The following is a 26,789-nucleotide window of genomic DNA, read 5'->3' on the forward strand; positions in this document are numbered from 1 at the left end:
TTGTATGAAACATCAAGAAGATAATATTGATATTGAACTCTTATATGACAGTATATTGAATGTAGCAGTATAAAAAGGGCAATGTTATCTTTAGATTACTCCAAATATAAAATGCATCAGAGATAATAAAGCAGCCAAGAAAATTTTGAATGCATGTTGATTGGGACAAAAGATCAGGTTTTGTGTTAACAGGTACAGTATGTAGAGAAGCTGGCATGTAAAGATATGTAATATTTCTTTTCCTTGATATTGCCAACTTTCAATACAGAGGCATTAACAAATATTGTCACTCTAAATCACATGAAAAAATATCTTCTTGTGGTAAGAAAATAAGTAATTTTATATAAGGAACTTACCAAGTAATTACATAGCTATAGTTTCTAACTATTACGGTAGCTAAAATTTGAAAACTCGCGGTAGCGATCTTTTGTTTTGGTGTAGGTAACTAGTTCCGCCCACTTTCGGGAAAGAGGAGCAACTTTGCAAAGAACCTCTGTTTGTTTCTGCCGGCTGATGACGAAGGTTGTCAGCTCTCAGCTAAATTTGGAAATTTGTTTCTTTGCTGGTTTTTCGGTTGAGACGAAATTGGTGAAGTATATTTACTCTTGGTAGCCTTTTGGCAATTATTCAGTGATAGGTTTTTTCTTAAAAGACTGGATTTTCACTTGTTTGACAGTTTTCTTTCAAGAATTAGACTTTTCTTGACTTAAGACTTTAGTAACTAACTTGTCTGTGACGATGTCCGACCCAAGTACGTCTTCCACTTGTTATTGCAGTAAAGGCTGCAATATGAGGTTGACTTCAGCAGAGTATGATTCGCATACCATTTGCACAGATTGCAGAGGTCAGGTTTGCTCATTATGTTAACTTGTGATGAATGTGTAGACTGGGATCCTAAACAATGGAAAGTCTTAAGTTATCTCTCTAAAATTAGAAAGGGAATGACAGTCAGACTGCAGCTAGTCAGGAATTTGCTAAGTCTCCTAATAATATCCCAGTTTTCTAGCTGTACCACCTGTTCCTTTACCCAGCGATTTATGGTGAATTTTTGAAAAAAACTTTTTCCTTACCTCCGCACGCACTAACTCTGCTGAAAATCTCAGAATTTCTTTAGTCACTTTGTCATAATTTTTGCACCAGTTTTCTATTAGCCATTACATAAAGTTTTATGTATGGAAATGTGTGCAATTTCATGTAGAATACAACAAAAAATAACTAATGGTTGTAGCTTTTATCAGTTTTGAAATATTTTCATATAAATCACGATAAGTGCCAAAATTTCAACCTTCTGTCAACTTTGATTCGACCGAAATGTTCGAAAAATGCAATTGTAAGCTAAAACTCTTACATCCTAGTAATATTCAATCATTTACCTTCATTTTGCAACAAACGAGAAGTCTCTAGCACAATATTTCGATTTATGGTGAATTTTTTTAAAAAACTTTTTCCTTACGTCCGCGCACGGTAACTCTGCTGAAAATCTCAGAATTTCCTCAGTCACTTTGTCGTAATATTTGCACCGTTTTCTATTAGCCGTTACATAAAGTTTTATAAATGAAAATGTGCGCAATTTAATGTAGAATACAACAAAAATAACTCATGGTTGTAGCTTTTATCATTTTTGAAATATTGTCATATAAATCACGATAAATAGAAAAAATTCGACCTTCCATCAACGTTAACTGAACCGAAATGGTCGAAAACTGCAATTGTAAGCTAAAACTCTTACATTCTAGTAATATTCAATCATTTACCTTAATTTTGCAACAAACGGGGAGTCTCTAGCACAATATTTCGATTTATGGTGAATTTTTGAAAAAATCTTTTTTAAGTCCGCGCGTTACGAATTCATGCATCATTTTGTGATATTTTCTCTGCATCATTTTGTGATATTTTCTCTGTGTTGCTTTGATCGTTTTACAGTTTGTTTTATACCAAAATCATCACAATTTATTGTACAATACAACGAAAAAAAATAACTCATTAGCTTTAACCTTTTTGCTCACAGCGCGATTTGTATACAATTATATATGAAATTTTTTTTCGCGCTCTTATATTCCAATATTTATATATGATAATGATATTTTTGTTCATTTCTGATGGTTGCATACTAAACTTCAGGCAATGAGAGAAAAAAAGGAGCCAAAAATGAACTCTGAATCTTAAAAATTAAGCGTGCTGTGATTTTTTTAAAAACTTTCTCTCCGCTTCGGCACTAACTCTCAAACCCCGCCGTCATATGGCAGACACTTTTGTAAATAGAGGCTCGGCGTTTAAGGGTTAATGAGAAGGAACCCATAGGGTGAAATTTGGGAAAGTTATATCAGATCTGGCAACAGTTATGACTAGGACGGATTGTATACAGGCAGTGCCCATTTATCAGCGGCTTCGGTTAACAGTGTTTCAGTTTTATGACGCTTAGCTAGCAACGTCATTAACCAGATTCTTGAAGTTGGTATGCAATTTTTGGTGCCAGAAAGTGGTTTATCGGTGTCGGTAGGCAGTTTATCGGCGTCGGTAAGCAATTTTTGGCGCTGGTAGGCAGTAGTTTATCGGTGTTGGTAAGCAGATCATCAGCGCTGATTGGTGGTTACAGTGTTGTTAACACCATTTATTACCATAATTACTGTGATGTTCCGGTTATCAACGATTTTCAGTTATCGGCACTCGGCTGGGAATGGAACCCATACCGTTAACCGGTGACTGCCTGTATAAGGAGAAGGGTTCAAATATGGACAGTGAGAACAGGGCATCGAGGGGAGGAGAGTGTTTGAGATTTTGTAAAGTGACTGTGAAAAACCCTCAGTCCAATTTGTGGACTTTAGAAATTTCCATGTGCCCATCATTATAGATTCGGATTTAGTGCAATTCTGTGTACTTGTGTTTAGACAAAACTCGGCTACTACCCAAGAAAAAGGTGGAAGAAGTTATAAATTTTAAGTCCCTAATAAATGTAGAAAGGAAAATCACGATTTATTTCCAGCACTTATTAACATTTATTGCATTAAGATAGCTTTAAAGTGAGTTCAAGAAATTATCTTTACAGTAAGAAAGCTTTGTTCTTACTTAGTGGTGGAAACCCAAAGGTGCAAACAAATATAGCTTCCAAAAGAAGACTGCTACCACAGAAATTATGGTGGCAGCAGTGGGATTCGAACCCAAGCCTCTATATATATAGAATATGGGTGTTCGTTACAGACTGAGTTAAATGGGGAAGATAAAAATAAGTTGGAATATTTTAAGAGAATGAACAAATATTCTTGTGATTGTAAGAAGAATACATGTTAGTTAACCCTTAAACGCTGAGCCTCTATTTACAAAAACGTCTCCCGTATGCTGTCAGCGTTCGGGAGTCAGCGCCGAAGCGGAAAAAAATTTTTTTTCAAAAAATCACAGCACGCTTAGTTTTTAAGATTAAGAGTTCATTTTTGGCTCCTTTTTGTCATTGCCTGAAGTTTAGTATGCAACGATCAGAAATGAAAAAAAATATCATTATCATATATAAATATTGAATTATATGACAGCACAAAAAAAAAAATTTTCATATGTAATTTTATACAAATCGCGCTGTGAGCAAAATGGTTAAAGCTAACGGGTTATTTTTTTTCTTTGTATTGTACACTAAATTGCGATGATTTTGGTATATAACAAATTGTAAAACGATCAAAGCAACACAGAGAAAATATTATCACAAAATGATGCATGAATTTAACGCATGGACGTAAAAAATGTTTTTTTCAAAAATTCACCATAAATCGAAATATTGTGCTAGAGACTTCCCGTTTGTTGAAAAATGAAGGTAATTGATTGAATATTACTAGACTGTAAGAGTTTTAGCTTACAATTGCAGTTTTCGACCATTTCGGTCGAGTTAAAGTTGACCGAAAGTCGAATTTTTTCTATTTATCGTGATTTATATGAAAATATTTCAAAACTGATAAAAGCTACAACCATCAGCTATTTTCTGTTGTATTCTACATGAAATTGCGCACATTTTCATATATAAAAGTTTATGTAACGACTAATGTAAAACGATGCAAACATTACGACAACGTGGACTAAAGAATTTCTGAGATGTTTGGTCGAGTTACGCAGCGCAGACGAAGGAAAAAGTTTTTTCAGGAATTCACCATAAATCGAAATATTGTGCTACAGACTTCCAGTTTGTTGCAAAATGAAGGTACATGATTAAATATTACTAGAATGTAAGAGTTTTAGCTTATAATTGCATTTTTTTACCATTTCGGTCGAGTTAAAGTTGACCGAAGGTTGAAATTTTGGCACTTATCGTGATTTATATGAAAATATTTCAAAACTGATAAAAGCTACAAATTAAGTATATCTTAGTTTAACCAGACCACTGAGCTGATTAACAGCTCTCCTAGGGCTGGCCCGAAGGATTAGATTTATTTTTACGTGGCTAAGAACCAATTGGTTACCTAGCAACAGGACCTACAGCTTATTGTGGAATCCGAACCACATTATAGCGAGAAATGAATTTCTATCACCAGAAACAAATTCCTCTTGTTCCTCACTGGCTGGTCGGAGATTCGAACTCACGACCAACAGAGTGGTAGTTGAGAACGGAAGCCGCTCACCCAGCGAGGAACTGGTATTTTCTGTTGTATTTTACATGAAATTGCACACATTTCAATATATAAAACTTTATGTAACGACTAATATAAAACGGTGCAAACATTACGACAACGTGACGAAAGAATTTCTGGCGTGGACATAAGGAAAAAGTTTTTTTAAAAAATTCACCATAAATCGAAATATTGTGCTAGAGACTTCCAATTTGTTGCATAATGAAGGTAAATGATTGAATATTACTAGAATGTAAGAGTTTTAGCTTACAATTGTGTTTTTTGACCATTTCGGTCAAGTCAAAGTTGACTGAAGGTTGAAATTTTGGCAGTTATCGTGGTTGATATGAAAATATTTCCAAACTGATAAAAGCTACAACCATGGGTTGTATTTTGCTGTATTTCACATAAAATTGCGCACATTTCCATATATAAAACTTTATGTAACGGCTAATATAAAACAGTGCAAAAATTACGACAAAGTGACGAAAGAATTTCTGACATTTTCGGCCGAGTTACCGCACATGGTCGTAAGGAAAAAGTTTTTTTAAAAATTCACTATAAATCGAAATATTGTGCTAGAGACTTCCAATTTGTTGCAAAATGAAGGTAAATGATTGAATATCACTAGAATGTAAGAGTTTTAGCTTACAATGGCGTTTTCAACCATTTCGGTCAAGTCAAAGTTGACCGAAGGTTGAAATTTTTTTGTAGTCGACGACGTGTACGCCCACTTGGCACCCAACAGACAATTTTAGTCGACGTATGATACGTCCAGTCAGCGTTTAAGGGTTAATCACAAGAATACTTGGGATAATCAGGGGAGGGGTTAAAGGAACAGGCCTGAGGGGTTAATTATAACTGGTAAAACTTGGAGGTATATCCGTTGGTGTGACGATGCAGATACAAGGCACAGTCAAGAGAGATTTCCATGGCTAACAAACCCTTTGTAAATGGAGAGATTCACAAGTTAAAAGCCAGTAAGGACACAGTAAAATATGCATAGGACAAGGCGAGCATAGAGGGTTCCTTGCCTTGAACACACGATTTTATGTAATTATTTAAACACAGGCATTTACGTAACACTGCCCTAGCAAGGCAAGGTTGAAATGGAAACAATGGCACTTAGAAATGGAAAATGGAAGTTTAGTACAAGAATTAAAACAGTGTGACTGACTGGAAGAACCTTTGCAACAGATCACTTTACCTTGTGGAAGAGGTGGCTTCAGCGAGGGTAATGGTGGCGGAGGAGGGCTAAGGGCTTCATTGGTAAGAATACTAAGGGTCCCGACAAGATAGGGCCATGTGGTAGGGCATGGCTCTCTGAAGGAGACGGGAATGGAAGGGGGGATGTGTCTCGCTCACATCCAGCAATGTCTCGCACGCTTGTTCCTTTGGTGGGACCCTTATGTGACTTCGGTCAAGGGTTAGGAGGTCACCCACAGGTAGATGGGGTTGGTGTCGTTTCCCTGTGCGCGGGCATTATTTATGACTCAAGAGCCAGGTGTTCATGCCAGATGTCCTTTCTCTTAATCTGCGTTGCCAGCTCTATTCTGCCTTTGGCCAGATTTAGTCTCTTCACAACCTTGTGTCTGTGTAAACAAAAGTTTCCCGCATTGTCACATGTTCGAGAAGAGAAAGTTGAAAGTGATAAACAGAGTGCGATTAACAGATTAAGGGAGGGGCCAGTATTCCTTTCGCCCTTCCTTGTCAGGCAGTGGCAAAATGCACTGTTGTATTTACCAGCTTTAAATTAAGCATTTTGGTGGCTGGAATGCTTGGGAAGATATAGCAATATATATACAGTAGAACCTTGGTCCTCGACTGTAGCAGAACTTGACTTAATTGGATTTCGACCCAAAATTTTGAGTAATTTTTTTTTTTGGAGCTTTAAAAAAGCCAGAATCCGACCCCATAAACCACGTGATATTTGTAACCAAAGTGTTTTGTGTTTCAGTCAGTCAGCATTAGTTGGTATTGTTCCCAGGAGTCATTTAAACCCCACTCAGCTGTGCTTCAGTGTTTTTATCTATTTCCTTAGTTTTTGTGGCTTTTTGTACTGTATTTTAATAAAAACATGGGTCCCAAGAGAGCCATTGCAAACAAGCAGAGAAGGAAAATGGTAAGAACCACAATTGAATTTAAAAAAGAGATTATTAAAAAGTATGAAAGAGGTATTCCTGTGACTGATTTAGCATCTCAGTTTAAGCTACCAAGATCTACGTAAGTACATTGTTAAAACATAAAGAGGCAATAAAAAGTGCTAGTGTTGCTAAGGGGGTTACAAGTTTGACAAAACAGAGGCCTCCCATAATAGATGAAATAGAAAATTGTTGTTAGTATGAATAAACGAAAAACAGATTGCTGGTGATAGAGTTTCGGAGGCAGTACTGTATTTGCCATCGTAGAAGAGGCACCAGTGTTTCGGAGGCAGTACCGTATTTGCTGTCGTAGAAGAGGAACCCTCACATATAGAAAGAAATTTTAAAGTGATTTTGTAGGGGGGAAAAATTATGGTTCTGTGCATAAAATACAGTAAGGTACACAATCCCAAGATTAACAAAATAACCCAAGATAATAAAATAATTGTACATCTGCCAAGCCTTAGAGTTTCTCTGTCTCTCTCTCTCTCTCTCTCTCTCTCTCTCTCTCTCTCTCTCTCTCTCTCTCTCTCTCTCTCTCTCTCTCTCTCTCTCTCTCAAGAAAAGATACTGTTAATTTGATTTGAGTCTCTAACCAATGGGTATTAGCGCACATGCATGCAGTGTGTGTGTGTGTTCATAATGTTTTAAAAATGTATAGTACAGGTAGTACATAGGGCAAATTTTGTCAGTCGCATGGAAACAGGAAGCAGAAATAGATTGACATTCCTTGAGAGACTAAAGAGACATACTGCTAATTTAAGTCTCATAACCAACAGGCATTAGCACATATGCACACACTGTGTGTGAACCAACAATTTTGCACTCAAAGTAATGAGAAGGAATTCATTCTATTCTTGTAATCAGTAAAACATATACACTATTAACAACTATGTTTTATGTAAAACACACCCACTTAAGTCATCGACAGCTTCACATGCGTAAAATGTTCTTTCTCAGAATATAACTAAAACCTAATTGGCTGGCTAGTTGCCATGGTGAGTTGTTAGCCAGTGACAGGCCTCTACTTCTGTTCTATTTATAGCCATCTCGATCACAAATTGTGTGTACAGCACTAAGTTTGAATGTTGCCATGATCATGATTATTTGATTGCTGATGGCAAAAATGACTCAGTAATTTGCTTTATATAATTATTTCTTTGTGAAAACAATAATTTTAACTTTAAATATAGTGGTATGAAAAATTCCACACAGTCAGAATGATGCGTCATCACTTGCGAATCCTGTTCCCTGCCCATCCTCAAATTTACGACTGCAAACTGATGACAACGTTAAGTAACAATAAAGAACGACCCTCTCCAAGATTGATATGATGAAATGCATTTTATAGTCTTACTTATCATTAAAATTTACAGGTTGAATTAGTTATTTTGATCATATATATTATATTTTAAATAATTTTTTTTTTTTAAATGTGTTATTGTACATATGGTCTTAATTGTCCCACTATTTTATTATTGATGAGCTTAGTTATCTCACATTCATTTAATAGTATATTGATATAAATAATAATAACGATAATGAATAAATAACTTGTGAAAAAACGTGAAAGGAAAAAAAATGTTTTTAATGCAGGATGACCCACAGTTCTGAAATCCAAACAATTCCAAAAACTGAATACATCTGGCCCCAAAGATATTGAATAAAGGATTGTGTACCTTATTGTGAGAGTAATATACATTCAATATTCCAGTAGACTGTATGAAATTTACCATAAATACATAAACAACATTTATGTTACCGCGACAGGCCACCAGGGCGGTGTAATGGTTTGTTTACAACCACTCATGGCAAATGGCTGAAAGGCAAACTGCCGACGTATCTAGACAATTTTTCCTAAGTTTGTGATAAGACATCATTTGGCTTGTTTTCAATATTTTGTTAAAATTGTAATAATTAGGCTTGTTTTTGAATGTTTTATTATTAGCAACAACTTTTGGCACTACCCAGTGTAGCACAGTACCTAGCCTAGCCTAGGCTACGGCGCTCAGTTGACCATCGGTAGCCTAATATGGCTGCATTGGATGTACGGCATTTTTTTTTTATACAGTATACAGTAAACCCCCCGTATTCACGGCTTCACGATTCGCGGACTCACCTATTCACGGATTTTTCTGTGGAGCATATATACACATTATTTGTTGAAAATTCGCCCATTCACGGTATTTTTCACCGAGAAATGTTCACTAATTACTGTATTTTCATGACTAAATGCACTTTTTGTGATAAAATTATTAAAATACTCAGGTAGTGCTGAGTTACCATAATTTGCCTTATGATAATTCGAATTTGCAATGGGGTAAACAATTAATACTGATACGACAATATTTATAAAATATTTTTAAATTTTGCGCAGGCGCAGGCAGCAGCATACAATCAGGCAATGAGAGAGACCAAATTACAATAGACCAACTTCTTTTCCTCCATCTCTTTATCCCATCTTTTAGTTCCTCGTTGGGCGAGTTGGTAGAGTTGTGGGCTAGCACTCGCTAGGCCCGAGTTCGAGTCTCCCGCCGGCTAATGAAGAATTAGAGGAATTTATTTCTGGTTATGATATTCATTTCTCGCTATAATGTGGTTCGGATTCCACAATAAGCTGTAGGTCCCGCTGCTAAGTAACCAATTGGTTCTTAGCCACGTAAAATAAGTCTAATCCTTTGGGCCAGCCCTAGGAGAGCTGTTAATCAGCTCAGTGGTCTGGTTAAACTAAAGTACAGGCAGTCCCCGGTTATTGGCGGGGTTCCGTTCCCGACAGCGTGACGACAACCAAAAATCGCCACTAACCGAAAATCGGCGATAATAGCACTGATCCCCGGTTAGCGGCGCCAATAACTGGTTAGCAGCGGCGATAGCCGGTGATCAGCGCCGCTGATAAGAGGCGATCAGCGCCGATAACCAGTTATCAGTGACGAAAATCTGGTTATCGTTGTCGCTAGACAAGCGCCGTAAAACCGGATCGCCAATAACCGAGGCTGCCGATAACCAGGGACTGCCTGTATTCTTAACTTTTCTAGTTAAAAAAGTAAAAGAGAATGATGAAAGTATTGTTAGTAACGTTATACTCTTGCGTAAATGCGCACAGCCATAAACAACTGACCAAGAAACTGTCATTTTGTATTTCAACCATCGCACTGTAATACCGTACACAATTACCGTAGTTATAGTACAAATAAAGATAAGTAGAATAGTGCTAATATATTTTTACATTATACCCTTATTCAGTATGGATAAAAGATCGGCAAGGAAATATACTGCTAAATTTAAGCTGCAAGTTGTAGCTGAAGCTGAGAAAACATTGTCTGAGAAAACAATTTTCAAGCTGCTAATGACTATAAATTATCGTGCATTGGCAACATGGATGAAACTCGACTGTAATTAAAATTAGAGAGAAAGTATTTTAATCAAAACTACTGGGCATGAAAGAACACATTACTGCTATTTTTACTCCGATAAATGATAAATACATAAAGCTCGTATTATGATGAAATCAAGTGAAAATAGCGACCGGAATCTTGATTTTTTTTTCACAAAACAAACGCCTCCAAACGGCCAGTGTCATGTATTGACGAAAAAAATAGCTAAATTAATTTCACAATGAGACGTATTTGTTATATTTTGACTTGAAAACACTTCATACAGTGTAACGAAAAATAACCTTGCCCCATATGAAGTATCTAGAGATTCATTTACGGTAACTAGAAGCAAGAAAAGCTTACTGAACTGAGTTAAAATGGCGAAATAAACACCACATTAATGATTCCCAAACCAAAACATTGATTGCTATGATCACAATTTATAATACAAAAGCAATATAAGAACATATACAATATTGTTGGATACAGTGAATTAAGGCATAACATTTTAAAAGATCCATGGAAAAGATGCATATTCATTATGTTGATGTTTGTATAATACGATATGTGAACATAGAGAACAGTATATTGTAGGCTACGCTACCATATATGTATATGGTATACCATAGTGTAGGCTAAGCTAATTCTTGTTTGTTATTCAATTTCTCTTTGTACTGAATTATCAAGTCACTCTGCATGAACCTCCAGAATTAGCTGATATTAATAATTACTATACTGGTATGTACAGAGTGTACTTTATAGTGTAGGGTAGGCTACCATATACAATATGTATACATGGTACCTAATACTCTAGTGTAGGCTAGGCTATATTCGAGATACGTTTTTTCCAACAAACAATGGGTTTTTTGGAACCTAACCCCATCGTAAGGAGGATAATGCCTGTATAAGAATTTTTTTGTGTGTGTGTTTGAACTATCAAAATAGGGGGTTTTAGGTGTTTTTAGAAGGGTTCTAAGTATTCGGGGGTTTTAGCTATTTGCGGGGGTGTGTGGTGTACATCCCCCGCGAATACGGGGTTTTACTGTACATTTAAAAATAAGAAATGCGTCTAATATGGTGTTATTTAACTCAACCTATTTAATTGTAATTTATGTGCAATGTTTTGTATAAAAAGGCAAGGTTAGGGTAATAACTGATGTTCAAGAACAGATTAATTTATTTCCACTTCTTATGTAAAAAATCAATTCGGATCTCGACAAAATCGCATCTCGACTCTTCTTCTGGAACGGATTAGAATTGAGATCCAGGGTTCTGTTGTTTATAGTAAACCCCCGTATTTGTGGATTTTTCTGTAGAACATATCTACCCATTATTCATGGAAAATTCGCCCATTCGTGGTATTTTTCACTGAGAAGTATTCACTAATTACTGTATTTTCATATTTTCATGACTAAATGCACTTTTTGTGATAAAACTATTAAAATACTCAGGTATAAGCATTTTTAGAGGGTTTTTCTCGTGTTTAAACTATCAAAATAGGCAGTTCTAAGTGTATTTAGAGGGGGGGTTTTAAGTATTCGAGGATTTTAGCTATTCACGTGGGGGGGGTTCTGGTACGCATCCCCGCGAATAGGGGGGTTTACTGTACAGTATATATTATATTTATGATAAACAGAAATTACATAACTGAAGGTTTGGCAAATTTTTGTTAAGATATATTTAATATAAATTATAGATATGACATGCTTTAGTAATGTTGATCTTATGATTGAAAAATTTGAACGTATTTCGTCATTTAAATTTTTATTTTTGTATGCCTAGTAATTAAGAATAATTTATACATATCTGCCATCTTTTGTTATTGCAGGGTCTAGTAAATGTTTCTTGCTGAGGCACATCAGCTGAATCATGATCATCGGCTTTACTTATATCAGTCTATCCTGTCCAGATGTTGAAACCTGAAAAGAACCATATCTATATAGTCAATAGATCAGAGTAAATTTCTTTAACGAGAATTAATAGATGTCCCTGTTTGTAGAATATTCAGATGAGACATTTTTGTATGCTTTATTTTTACGTTAGCAATTATACAGTTGAAGAGTTAGTAATTCTTCTTACTTAGCTTCCAAAATAGATGATGTTTATTTATTGTCTTGAAATGTTTTATACTGCATTGATTACTGGGACAAATATTTTATTTTATTTTATTTGAAATTTTTCTTATTTTTTCAGGACACCTCCACATTTTGCACGCTGTGTTCATTGCAGTTCAGTTGTAAAAGAAGGAGATGAGTATCTTGTTCATGTCCAGGATTGTCAAAAGAAAATAGAAGCAAGCTGTGACATGTCTCCAAGAGTAAGGACACCTAGTGAGTACTTGTTGGTTTTGTTGGTTATAACGCCATGTCATAAAGGGAATTGGTGCTATCTTTGGACCTTCCAAAATAATCTATAACTATATAATTCTTTGTCTGATAAGTGCAGCTACCTTACCCCTTACAGTTTTATCTGATCTATTTCGTGTAAGTGTTTGTGTATGTGTGGGGGGGGATGCCTGTGCATATACATATGTATGTGTTAGGGTGCCACTTACCAGATGTATATTTATATGTAGTTGACCCCTGGTATTCGTAGGGGATGCTTACCACTACCCTCAGCGAATAGCTAAAATCCACAAATTCTTAAAACCCCTCTAAAAATGCTTATAACTGCCTATTTTGATAGTTGAAAACACCAAAAAAACCCTCTAAAAATTCTTATACCTCAATATTTTAATAGTTTTATCACAAAAAGTGCATATAGTCATAATAATTATATGAAAATAAAGTAATTTGTGAATATTTCTCTGTAAAAAAATACCGCAAATAGGCGAATTTTCTGTGATTAATGTATATACTGTATATGTTTCCACGGGTGGTTGTGGTTGTGGTCCCTATCCCCCCATGAATACTGGGGGGGTGACTGTATCCTGATATGTGTGTTTCTGTCATACTTGTTTATGTTGTTTATTTGGTCAGTGGCTGTTAATTTTGAGATGGTTATGAATTGTTACATAAGCCATAAGTTTGGTACAGTAATCTTGTTTGAAAGCCTAACCTAGTACCGTGTACCGAAAGGTAAATTCATTCAGTAAGTAAAGACTATCATGGAAACTGTGTTTGTGTAAAACACACTGTGTTTACATCTTTAGTACATATGGCATTTCTCAGTGACGACTCTCCAAAGCAAATTCATTTTAAGAACACTACAGGCAGTCCCCGGTCAATGGTAGGGATTCCATTCCTGGCTGAGTGTGGCTAACAGAAAATCATTGATAATAGCACTGATAAACTGCTTAATGGCGCGGTTAACCGGCTATCAGGCTGATATCGATGCCGTTAAACCACCTACTGGCACTGAAAATCCGGTTAGCGACATCGCTAGCCAAACACTGTTAACCGATGCCGATGGTAAACGGGGACTGCCTGTACTAAAAAGTAGTTGGTCACCTTCTGTTTTATTGGTATTAATGATTTTTCATTTCACCTCATAATATCAAGGAAACTTTACTTGTATGCCTGTGTGTGTGTGTGTGTTTACATCTACATGTGGCATTTCTTTCCATCTCTACATAGTATGAGTGTTTCTTAGCTCATTATCATGTTTGCCATTTTTCTTTTTTGCTTTGCTTGATTTACTGTACAGTATTTCATTACAAGATTAGTTGACTCTCAGTTATGATTATCACACATAACAGTACACAAGAGAATATTTTATCACTTAACCCTTAAACGCCTACTGGACGTATCACACGTCGACTAAAATTGTCTGTTGGGTGCCAAGTGGACGCACCCGTCGTCGACTACAAAAATTTCAACCTTGGTCAGCTTTTGACTCGACCGAAATGGTCGAAAAAACGCAATTGTAAGCTAAAACTCTTACATTCTAGTAATATTCAATCATGTACTTCATTTTGCAACAAATTGGAAGTCTCTAGCACAATATTTCGATTTATGGTGAATTTGAAAAAAACTTTTTTTCGCCAGCTGTAACTTGGCCGAAAATTTCAGAAATTCTTTTGTCATTTTGTCGTAATTTTTGCACTGTTCTATATTAGCCATTACATAAAGTTTTATATATGAAAATGTGCACAATTTCATGTACAATACAACAGAAAATAACTCATGGTTGTTGCTTTTATCAGTTTTGAAATATTTTCATATAAATCACGATAACTGCTAAAAATTTCAACTTCGGTCAACTTTGATTCGACCGAAATGGTCAAAAATGCAATTGTAAGCTAAAACTCTTACATTCTAGTAATATTCAATCATTTACCTTCATTTTGCAACCAACTGGAAGTCTCTGCACAATATTTTGATTTATGGTGAATTTAAAAAAAAAACTTTTTCCTTACGCCCACGCCAGAAATTCTTTTCATCACGTTGTCGTAATGTTTGCCCTTTTATTTATATTAGTCGTTACATAAAGTTTTATATATGGAAATGTGTGCAATTTCATGTAGAATACAACAGAAAATAACTCATTGTTGTAGCTTTTATCAGTGTTTGACATATTTTCATATAAATGACGATAACTGCCAAAATTTCAAGCTTCGGTCAACTTTAACTCAACTGAAATGGTCAAAAAATGCAATTATAAGCTAAAACTCTTACATTCTAGTAATATTCAATCATGTACCTTCATTTTGCAACAAACTGGAAGTCTCTAGCACAATATTTTGATTTATGGTGAATTTCTGAAAGAAAAAGTGAATTTCTGAAAAAAAAAAAAACTTTTTCCTTACGTCTGCGCCGCTGTAATTTCGGCCTGAACGTCTCAGAAATTCTTTCGTCATGTTGTCGTAATGTTTGCATCGTTTTACATTAGTCGTTACATAAACTTTTATATATGAAAATGTGCGCAATTTCATGTAGAATGCAACAGAAAATAGCTGATGGTTGTAGCTTTTATCAGTTTTGAAATATTTTCACATAAATCACGATAACTGCCAAAATTTCAACCTTCGGTCAACTTTAACTCGACCAAAATGGTAAAAAGATCCAATTGTAAGCTAAAACTTTTACATTCTAGTAATATTCAATCATTTACCTTCATTTTGCAATAAATTGGAAGTCTCTAGCACAATATTTCGATTTATGGTGATTTTTGAAAAAAAATTTTTCCTTACGTCATCTTGTAACTCGCCTGAATATCTCAGAAATTCTTTTGTCACTTTGTCGTAATATTTGCACTGTTTTATATTAGTCGTTACATAAAGTTTTATATATGAAAATGTGCAATTTCATGTAGAATACAACAGAAAATAACTCATGGTTGTAGCTTTTATCAGTTTTGAAATATTTTCATATAAATCACAATAAATAGAAAAAATTCTACCTTCGGTCAACTTTAACTCGAAATGGTCGAAAACTGCAATTGTAAGCTAAAACACTTACAGTCTAGTAATATTCCATCAATTAGCTTCATTTTTCAACAAACGGGAAGTCTCTAGCACAATATTTCGATTTATGGTGAATTTTTGAAAAATACTTTTTTTTTCATGTCCGCACGTTACGAATTCATGTATCATTTTATGATAATATTTTCTCTGTGTTGCTTTGATTGTTTTACAATATGTTAAATACCAAAATCACTGCAATTTAGTGTACAATACAAAGAAAAAAAAATAACTTGTTAGCTTTTACCGTTTTGCTCACAGCGCGATTTGTATACAATTATATATGAATTTTTTTTTTGCACTCATATATTTCAATATTTATATATGATAATGATTTTTTTTTTTTTCATTTCTGATGGTTGCATACTAAACTTCAGGCAATGACAAAAAAGGAGCCAAAAACGAACTCTTAATCTTAAAAACTAAGCGTGGTGTGATTTTTTAAAAAAACTTTTTTCCCGCTTCGGCGCTAACTCCTGAACGCTGCCGAACTCCCAAATGCCGCCAGCATACGACAGACACTTTTGTAAATAGAGGTTTTCATGTTATGGTTATACATATATATATATATATATATATACATATATATTATATATATATTAGATACATATATATATATATACATATATATATATATATATATATATATATATATATATATATATATATATATATATATATATATATATATATATATATATATATATATATATATATATATATATAATGTATCTCTTCTTTTTTCTTTGTGCTTGATGTATTTCATTACAAGTCATAAGCATAACAACACAAAGCAAAACACGCTCCAGCATGTCAGACATCTGCCTAGCCCTCTTCACAACACTGCAGTCCCACCCCCTCCTAGCTAGGGAACCTGCTCCCCAGCTCCACCCACTTCCCAAAACAACCCCTCTGAGTGAATTCCTCTAAAGTCTTACTGCTCCTCCTCTCCCATGTCGCCCAGCCATCTGACACATCCACCACCTTGAAAACTCTTCTAGGCCTTCCCCACCCCCTTTCTCAGTCTCTTTATGAGTTTAAGCAGTGTCACCAACATTTTCTGAGGCTGTGCAGCATTGCCAACCATTGGAGAGTGGTTTTTTCAAATTTTAAATTTTTTGAAATTTATATATATCACATATCTTCGGGGCCTTGGTCCCTTGTCTGGGTGTGTTGGGCAGTCCAGATAATCGCAAGATTACTGTAGTTCCTGTCTTTTTATTTTGTAAATGAATATTTCTTTCAGAAAGAGAACAGAATGGCACATCATCTGACAGAAAAAGAGTTGCAAGACCTTTATTTACTGAAGTCTCAAGTGTTTTTGACCAGCTAGAAGGTAAGTAAAAATAATTTTGTTCTGGTCTTAAATACCTATTACGATCTTAATTTGTAATTTGCATTTATTTGAAGTAGATTATAGGACAGTATTGCTTTGTAGTTTTACTAGTTAAGAGGTAATACACTGTGAGATGTGTTTTTCAACTACAGTAGCTGAAAGAAATTTAGTAGTCTGTGTATATTGTAAGGTAAGTTATCAATTTCTGCCTTAATTTATAATTTATTCTTTAAGAGGCATTACCTTAGGCTAGTTTTTTGTGGAACTAAATTGTTAAAGCTTTTTTTCATTTTTTGCAAGCTTGATATCTGGCATTTTGCCATAATTCTGCAGGGTTTTGACACTACTATTAATAACATTAGTAGTGCTCAAATCTGTGGCTGGTTAGAGCTTTTCAAAGTCTAATTTCAATTTATGCTGCATGGAAAAATTGTAGTATTTTATAGCAATACTAAATAGAAATCATAAGGTGGTTTAATGGTGCCACAGAGCTAAAATTCTCAACTGTAGCTGTTCTTTAAGTAATTTGTTGAATGAAAATATATTTTTTAAAATTGATTGCAGTGATTTAAAAGTTTAGTAACTGATTATATTAAAAATGTTGAAGGAAATGGAATTTCTAAATGCAGCTTTTGTCTCTTTAAACATTCATAAATGTCATTATGGCTCGTGATACATACAGGTTTATTATTAGTTATGTTAAAATTAATTTTTTCCATTGTAGGATGGGGTAACACTACTTATGTGTCATCGGTTATTTTATTTGATGAATTTTTTTTATATTTCTAAAGTAGGCTTACAATGCTGTTAATTTGACCCTATATTCTTTATGATAGGTTTCAGTGATATTAAATCATCTCTGAGAATCACATTGCTGTGTAATAAAATGGAACAGAAGTTTTAGTTGCTTCAGTTCATCATTATCATCTTCATCTCTCTTTATAGAGGTGGAATTGTAATGAGTTCTTTTTGCTCTTTTTCTGTCTTTTAATTTTCTTCCTGAATTCCCATCTGATCCATAATGAGAGACTCAGAGTTTGCACCTTTCCTAATTAGAGCCAGAAGACTGTTTGAATTGAGAAATATAAGATTTCCTCCAATAATTGAACTACGTCTTCTTTGGATTATGCATAAGGTTTGAACCTGTACAAAATTGATATCTTTGTGCAAAAACTCTTCATATACCCCAGAAAATCATAAACTTGCAATAGAACATATAAGATGTAAAGGTTTGCATTATGCGATATGTGCTAATGGGTCCAAATCTTCATGAGGCATGGGATCTGCAGCCATGTTACTCAGCAAAACATGTAAACTAGTATTTAATTGGATCAGCCATTATAATGATTAAAGATATGTCATTATAGAAATTTGTAATTCTCAGTGACTCTAGAAGTGCTTTGGAAGCCCTTCAAAATTAAAATCCAAAATATATCCTTCCACAACACATTAAATTTTCACCAAGTGTATGAAGATGGTTAAAATGTAGGTATTAAAGGAAATTAAGCTGATAAAGCAGCCAAAGCTGCAACTATTATGACAAAATTGCATGTAGATACTATATTCAAAGAAGTGATTACATAACATTTTTAAAACATGCAAGGTTATTTTCATTGAGGTAGGTCAGTTTTACATGTTTTTAGGCCACATTGTGTGCAGGCTTTAATGAGTATGGTCACACCAAAAAATAAGTGCAGATTGGTCTATCATGGCGAATTTGGCACTTTTTACACAAGATAAATAGCAGAGTGCAGGATGGTTACTGCACAATCACTTTTGGTAGAAACATCAAAACTTTTTTTTTTTTTTTTTTTTTTTTTTTACTAACATGGCTTCCTCATAAACCAAATTGACCAGAATCTCAGGGTTTCTCAGCTGCACCCAAGAGTGCAGTGTTAAAGGTTATTACTTGGTACAGGCCTACCTAATTAATGGTTAACAGGGTTCTGATGTTGGTGGTTAGGAGAAAATTTTGTGTGCTGTATTCAGGGATGGCTGCTCCAGCTGGTTTAAGGTGCCTTGAGCAGCCATAGGTAACTGGGGTATGGAACTTTTCCAATTATAGTCAATCCTCCAGATTTGCGGGCTTGCAATTTGCAGACTCAGCGATTCACGGAATTTTCTGTGGAACCTATCTATAAATTATTCAGAAAAACACCCACTTGGATTTTTCGTAGAGCAATGTTCTGTATTTTTCATGTTATTTTCATGTCCAAATACTGTACTGTACCTACATACACATTTTATGATAAAATAATGATTTGCAGTACTAATTTTCAAATAATATTAACTTTAATAGGTTAAATAATAATATGTAGATAAAATAATAATTCTCTCTCTCTCTCTCTCTCTCTCTCTCTCTCTCTCTCTCTCTCTCTCTCCTCTCTCTCTCTCTCTCTCTCTCTCTCTCTCTCTCTCTCCTTCCTTTCCTCAGTTCTCTCTCTCTTACTGAGATGAGAGAATTTCATGCATATGTAATATACTGTATATGTTTATTTGTTTTATGTGATAAATAAATGATTTACTAATTTTCAAATATCAGTGTACTAAACACAGCAAAATATCAATTCATGAAAGAAAATACAGTGAATTAGGAAGATTTTAGTTCAGTAAAAATTCTTCCCCTCATCATTTTCTTAAAGCTCTGGAGAGGGGAAGGGGTGTTGTGTAACCTTTCAAATATGTCAAATATCTTGACATACTGACTGCAAGGGTAATGAAGGATGCTGAAAAATCTCTCTCTCTCTCTCTCTCTCTCTCTCTCTCTCTCTCTCTCTCTCTCTCTCTCTCTCTCTCTCTCTCTCTCTCTCTCTCTCTCATCTAATCTAAATTATGTTCTTTGTATTTCATATCTCTCTCTCTCTCTCTCACTGAGATAGATTTTTATGTACATGTAACATATGTTTACTGTATTTGTTTTGTAAACTGTAGTGTTATAGATAAACGTGATGTTACTTTGTTATTAATTTTGTTTCATATTTTCCATGCTATAATTAAAACTTTTTGCATTTGTATAGTAAATTATTAAAAATTTTAAACAAATACATATGATTCCCAGTCTCTTCCCTTCTTTTCTCAGATTCTTCAGAGCAGGGTGGGTACAAGTACCTGTAAATTAACTTGACATATTGACCATGAAGGGGAGTGGTGCCCACAGATGGTCATATGATACTGAAAAATCTCTCTCTCTCTCTCTCTCTCTCTCTCTCTCTCTCCTCTCTCTCTCTCTCTCTCTCTCTCTCTCTCTCTCTCTCTCTCTCTCTCTCTCCCACATGCCAAAGGATACTCAGAATGTGAGAGATGGATGAATAGATAGATAGAAAAGGGAGAGTGGTTGATAGAAAAGATATACTGTCTCTCTCTCTCTCTCTCTCTCTCTCTCTCTCTCTCTCTCTCTCTCTCTCTCTCCCTGTTGTGGCTTTGAAATGATATGTAATATCATTTCAAGTGCTCTAATAATAGGAGGTAATATTTTAAAGTATATTTGATGTGAGGTGCTAGTTTAAGGTATACATTTGTTATCGAACTTTCCAAAATAGGCAGTTATAAGCATTTTTAAGTGGTTTGTTAACTATTTTGCAGTTTTGCTACTATATTTGCGGGGGTTGTGATGCATCCCCCGCAAATATGGGTGATTAACTGTATTTCTTTACTCCCCACTGCAGGCAGTCCCCAATTAATGTCGGGGTTCGTTCGACACTGCGACGTCAAAGCGAAAAGCAGTGTAACGCGAGACATTATAAAAATCGTAAGAAAACCTTAATTTTAATCTTTTGGGTGTTTTGAAAACGACGTAACCTGCATTTTGATTGAGCCTTTCATCAAAAACCTCCAAATTTTGACCATTCTGCAGTTTTGGAGCCATATTAAAGTTCCAGTCTTCTGTCGGACTGGCGACGTAAACCTGGAACATGCGCTGTAACCCGGAAATAGTTTTTGATGAATATATTTAAAGACCATAGTAACCTCAGAACGACATAAGCGAGTCTGACATAACCCAGGGAATGCCTGTATTGCATTCTTCATACTGGTAGTGCAGTGTCCTTATTGTATGTACAGTAGTTGTTTTTTATTGCTTCCTCTTGAGCATGGCAGATCCTCATAGCCATTTTCATATGGTCATACCAAGGGAAGAGCAGGGGGCATCCACAGGCTAAGCAATTGAACTGGTATACCATATTAATCAGTTTCAAGGAATCTCTCAGTGATGGGGCTGGATTATTCTTCACACAGTGCTCCCCCACTTTTTCACAGGGATAGGTTCCAAAACCCACCGTGGAAATGCAAAATCTGCAGAAATGCAAAATCCCCTCTAAAAACACATAACTGCTTATAACTGCTAAATACCCTGTACCCCTTAAACTAAAACACTTGTAACTGCCTATTTTAAAAGTTCACTGCCAAATTTAATAGTTCAAACAAAAATATGCCTTAAATTATCATACTAAAACAATATGTTATCAATTGAAACAAAATACACCGCAGACCATCATCCCAAAACAGCACAGGTCATCTTAGATTACCCTGTTATAACTGTTACCCTTTAAGTATATGCACCCCCTAAAATGCTTATAACAATGATTTACTAATTTTAAAATAATATCTATTAAATGTTTAATGTAAACTAAATAAATCTTTAATACAAATTAAATAAATCTGTCTTACAGAATGTTTGACAACTAATCAAGTTACCCCTGCATGTATAAGCATACTCATTTTCTCTCATAGTATTGAGGTCGTTCCGTTTTCCTTTTACATTGGTAAAAATTAAAATTGTCACTAATTCACTTTTTTTTTCGTAGAGAGCAACACTGTTTATTAACTAATTATTGTATTTTTCATATTGTGTTCGTGGGATTACAGTTTTATGGTAAAGATGATGTACAATGTACTTATGCTGTAGTACTGTAGTTAAGCTCATTCCGGGGTGAGCCCTGTAATGAGCAAACAGGTTTATGATTCTCTCTCTCTCTCTCTCTCTCTCTCTCTCTCTCTCTCTCTCTCTCTCTCTCTCTCTCTCTCTCTCTCTCTCTCTCTCTCTCTCTAAAGTAATGTAAGATGTACAGTATTTGAATGATATTACTGTAAAGTGTTTTTGATGATAGAGCATATTGTACAATATCTAAAAAATATTTGCTAATTTTCATGTTATTTTCAGTCTGCTTTCAATAAAAGCAAGCAGACTGGAAAAAAAATGAAAATAATCAGCAAATATTTTAGATATTGTACAGTATGTTCTATCATCCAAAAACACTTTACAGTAATATCATTCCAAATACATCTTACATTACTATTAAAAAGAGAAAGATTGAAAAACTATAAATTGAATGCAGCAGATGCAGCAATTACTTTCAACTCTACCAGCTTGAAAGAGGGTCCTCTGCCTATATTCAGTAAATGACAATATCTATGGAATAATCAACCTGATAGCAACAAATGAAAACATATCAAGCCTAATGTTGCAGTATGTGATTTATTGTGTCAAAAGGAACAACACACAAGTAATTTTGACTCATCTTAGAATTGGTTATTCATTTCACTTCTGGATATTTGATGAGCAGCCCATATGATTCAATTCCTATACTATGTGAAGAGAGTAAAGTAACACTACAGTTAAGCATTTATTGTGTGGATGTCCAAAGTATAATAAAAAACAAATGTCAAGTTTGAAACAGTGATTGCAGTAATTTTGTCAGAATCTTGATAATTTTTAATTAACCCAGCTATTAAATTTGATAAAAACTGTAATTATATAAAATAGCAATTTTATTATTAAAAAGATAAATCCTTCATGCCAGCCTTGTAATAGCTAAGTAAATTAGTTTTTTGCTTTGGTTAATCTAAATAATAATAATCCATATCATCTTCTTTTACCTTCTTATCACATGATTATACAGTCACAATATTTGATGTCTGCAATGTCCCACCACTGAACATTACACCTCCTAGTGTCATCTTCTTAATGTATTGTATTTTGTAGTTCTAAATCTCCCCCACTTTGCAAATGACATGTCTCCACTGTAAGTGTATTAAAAGCATAATAGGTTTTTGTTGCAAATGTTAATAGGATGCTCTTGGTTTACCGGTAGTCCAGATATCTCTTTCTACAAAATAGCGAAGGCTGTAGCTACTCATATAAGCAGAAGAGCACCTTTGATGGTATGAGATGCCCCCTGAATGGCAGATGAGCCTCTTTTCGTGAGGCCAGATGAACATGCTTTCACTCGTGGAACATTGTGAAGAAAATGGTAGTGTAACCACCACATACTTTGGTGTAAATGTCATCAAATGACCATAGCATAGGGTTGCAACCCCATATCCGGTATTGATAATGGAAAAATCAGAGAAAGAATAAAATGCTAAGTTAGGTATCTTAATGTTTGTGGATGTGGTTCAAAAGAGAAGAAATGTATGATAGCTGATTTGTTAAAGGAAAGAAAACTCGATATCTTGGAATTAAGAGAAAGAAAAGTGAAAGGGCATTGTGTGATTGTATCAAAGGTAGCTGAAGGGTGTAGAGAAGTCAAAGAGGTAAGGGTTATAGTGTCAGGAATACTCTTGGGGATGATTGAAAGAGGACAAATGAATTAGGTCAAGGACTGTATGGGTAAGACTGAATGTGGCAGGAGTAAAAGTTTTAATAGTGAGTGTATATGATTAACAAATGGTAAAAAAATGAAGGACAGCTTGATTCTGTATCTAGCAGGATTCAGAGAGCATGAAAGAGTCGATTTTGCTAGGTGAAATGAATGCAAAGAGGTTGCTTTAGTAAATTAGAATGGAGAGTGATGTGGAAATGTGTTTGGAAAGAGGGCTGATTTTGGGTGGAAATACATAGCTTCCAAAGAAGAATAATCATTAGTGTGTTTTTAAAGAGAAAATGGTGAGGAAAAGTTTGTTAGATTGCCCACACACACACGCTAGTTCAAAGTAAATGAAAGAGGGATGTAATGTTGGTAGGAGTGTTAGTGGTCTGTCTGATTGTTATTTGGTTGAAGACAAAACTGAAAAAAAAAGATCAGTGGTAAAAATAATTAAGACAAGTTGGTGAGAAGGAAATGAGAATAACAAGTAGAAAATGGATTAAATGATGGTAAGGGTTGAAGACACATAAGTAGAAAGAGTGGTTGAAGAGCATGTAAAACTTGTGGATGAGGTCATAGGGGCAATGTTTGTGGTTATAGGTGGGTAGGAGGATGGAATGAAATACAGTCATACTCCGAACTTACGCGAGGTTAGGTTCTAGAACCCCTCGCGCAGGGTGAATTTTCACGTAAGTTTGGCATGGCCTCTAAAAAGGCTAATAAATGCTTATTTCTAAAGTTTAAACACGAAATATGACCCTAATCATGCTCCCAGATTATTAAGTTAACTTTTAAATGAAATTAAAGTTACTTGTAATTTCATTTAAAAGTTAGCTTAATACATTACCCTTAAAAAAGAAAATAAGTGGTTGACATAAAAACTGAGATTTGGAAGAATTTCTCTCTCTCTCTCTCTCTCTCTCTCTCTCTCTCTCTCTCTCTCTCTCTCTCTCTCTCTCTCAACCGATCTATTTTTAGAATCGTCTCAACCTCTTTTTAACAACTTTATTCTGCATCTTTTTCTCTTTGTTCTGAAATGCTTTTCATGAACAAACAGTGTTTTACATTTTCACTAATACAACTCTTAGCTATTATGTCTCTATGTTTTAGAACGTATTTGCAACACTAGCGCATTTACACGTGAGACGATACAGGTCAAATTAGATCAATTTAAACCATCTACTGTACAGGTAAAGATGTACAAAGAATTAAGTTGTAAAAATGTGTGAGCGCTAACTATGAACGAGAGAGAGAGAGAGAGAGAGAGAGAGAGAGAGATAAGGGTTGTCCTTACTGAAGAGAGTGAAATTATTTATCAGTTATTACAGAGACTGAGAGAATAATACACTAGAGAGAGAGAGAGAGAGAGAGAGAGAGAGATTGTCCTTACTTGAAATATCAAGTTATATTATTTATGAATTATTACGGGAGAGAGAGAGAGAGAGAAAGTTATTCTTGCGTTAGATATCAAAAGATGGAAATTCATTATTAAACTAACTATTAAATGAAATTAAAGTTACTGTATTTACATTTAAAAGTTAGCTTAATACATTACCCTTAAAAAAAGAAATAAATGGTGTGACTCTCTCACCCATTCTGCCGATCTATTTTTAGAAGTCTTCTCAACCTGTTTGTAAAAAATTCTTTATTCTGTCACTTTCTCTTTGCTCTGAAATGCTCTATGTCTCTATGTTTTAGAACGGCGCATTTACAGTTTGTAAACAGTACGGGGAAAATTAGATCAATTGAAAATCATGTACTGTACAGTTAAAGACATACAGAGAAACAGTGGTGTAATGCGTAGGTTGGCTAACTTCGAACGAGAGAGAGAGAGAATTACAAGAAAAATTTGACCACTGATTAGCAACACTCCCCTCCTTGTCAAGTTAAATGACATGTCTGACAGCTTTTGCCTTCACCTCCTTCTTACAAAAGATGAGGGAAGAATTTGTTCAAAATAATACGAATTTTGTAATTACAGTTTTATTATTATTATTATTATTATTATTTGAAAATTAGTACTAATTATTAGGTAAAAAGTTTATCATACAAATAAACATACCTGTATACCTGTACCATAAAAATTCATCTCACTAAAAGAGAGAGAGAGAGAGAGAGAGAGAGAGAAATTATTACTTTTAATAATATTTAATGTAATTTATACATAAAAGCTTGAAAACTTATAAATTACATAAAAAATTAAACAAACACTTTTGCTGGGTTTCTCAGTGTTCGTGTGTCTGTGAAAAACTCGTGTATGACCATTAGTTAGGTTCCAATGAAAAATTCGTGTGTCTGTGAATTCGTGCAACTCGAATCTTGCAAGTTCAAGGTATTACTGTAATAAGTGGTGGGATGGGAAAATAGGGTTTAGTGAAGGAAAATGGAGATTATTTTAGTGCAGTTTCATGAAAGAAAGGAAGTTCATTTGCTGGCATGCAGGAAGAAAGTTAGATAGAGAAAGAAGATACATAATAAAAATAGTGAGGGGTGTACAAGGTCTTTAAGAATAAAAGTTGTTCTGTTGGGCAGTAAATGGAGAGAGAGAGAGAGAGAGAAGCTGTTGGACAAATGGATTTGAGAATAAAAGTTTTAAATGGAGAGATGTAAGTGAATGCAATCCTGTGTTTTGAAGATTTGTTTGATGTGGGGGCAAAAAGATAGAAGAGCTGAATGGTTAAAGTGGAAGGGATTATTATAAGGTTGAGAATGTTTCTGAAAATGACTGATGATGTAAGGGCAGCGATAAAGATGCTGAACAGTGTGAAGACCCAGGAGACAAAAGTTACAAGTGAAATGCTGCAGTATGATTGAGATTGAAATTGAGGGCCAACCATGATTTGTAAATTATATCTGGATGAAGAAGAGGGTCTGAATGAATGGATGAGAGGGGTAATTAATCCATTGTTTGAAGGTAAAGGTGAAAGAAGCATCTGTGAGAATTTTAGGGCCATAGCATTACAGTACTTAGTATACCAGCAAAAGTACATGGTAGTATTTTAATGGAGAAAGTGGAGCAGTGGAACAGATGACAGAAGGACTGATAGAATTTAGACAAGTAACATGGTGTGTTGAATAAATTTTTTTTACAGAATTGTCTTTCGATAAGTTTTACAGGAAAAAGGAGAGGCTACTTGTGGCATTTATGGGCCTTAAAAATGCTTTTAACAGAATCACTGTAGAGGCAGTATGGAGTCTGATGAGAATATTTATAGAAAAGTTTTTGCTGAAAGTGAAGTGTATTAAAATACAGGCAGTCCCGGTTATCAGCGGCCTTGTTATTGGCAATCCGGCTTTATGGACATTACACATCGGCACCAGGAACAAATTCGCAAACAGGAGAGCCACGTATGTAGTCGGGAGACAA

General features: G+C 34.8%; 1 protein-coding gene across 3 annotated transcripts in view; it reads left to right on the forward strand.

Moving 5' to 3' along the window:
• LOC136850619 (BRCA1-A complex subunit RAP80-like) overlaps positions 1–26,789 on the forward strand; it is a 203,384-nt gene that overhangs the window by 122,263 nt on the left and 54,332 nt on the right. For all 3 annotated transcript variants that reach the window (XM_067124313.1, XM_067124314.1, XM_067124315.1), the window contains exons 5-6: positions 12,295–12,431; positions 16,749–16,838. In XM_067124313.1, coding sequence (XP_066980414.1) covers positions 12,295–12,431; positions 16,749–16,838 — 227 coding nt within the window. The remainder of the gene's footprint in view (positions 1–12,294; positions 12,432–16,748; positions 16,839–26,789) is intronic.

This window comes from Macrobrachium rosenbergii, chromosome 22 (assembly GCF_040412425.1).
Source record: "Macrobrachium rosenbergii isolate ZJJX-2024 chromosome 22, ASM4041242v1, whole genome shotgun sequence".
Taxonomy (NCBI): domain Eukaryota; kingdom Metazoa; phylum Arthropoda; class Malacostraca; order Decapoda; family Palaemonidae; genus Macrobrachium; species Macrobrachium rosenbergii.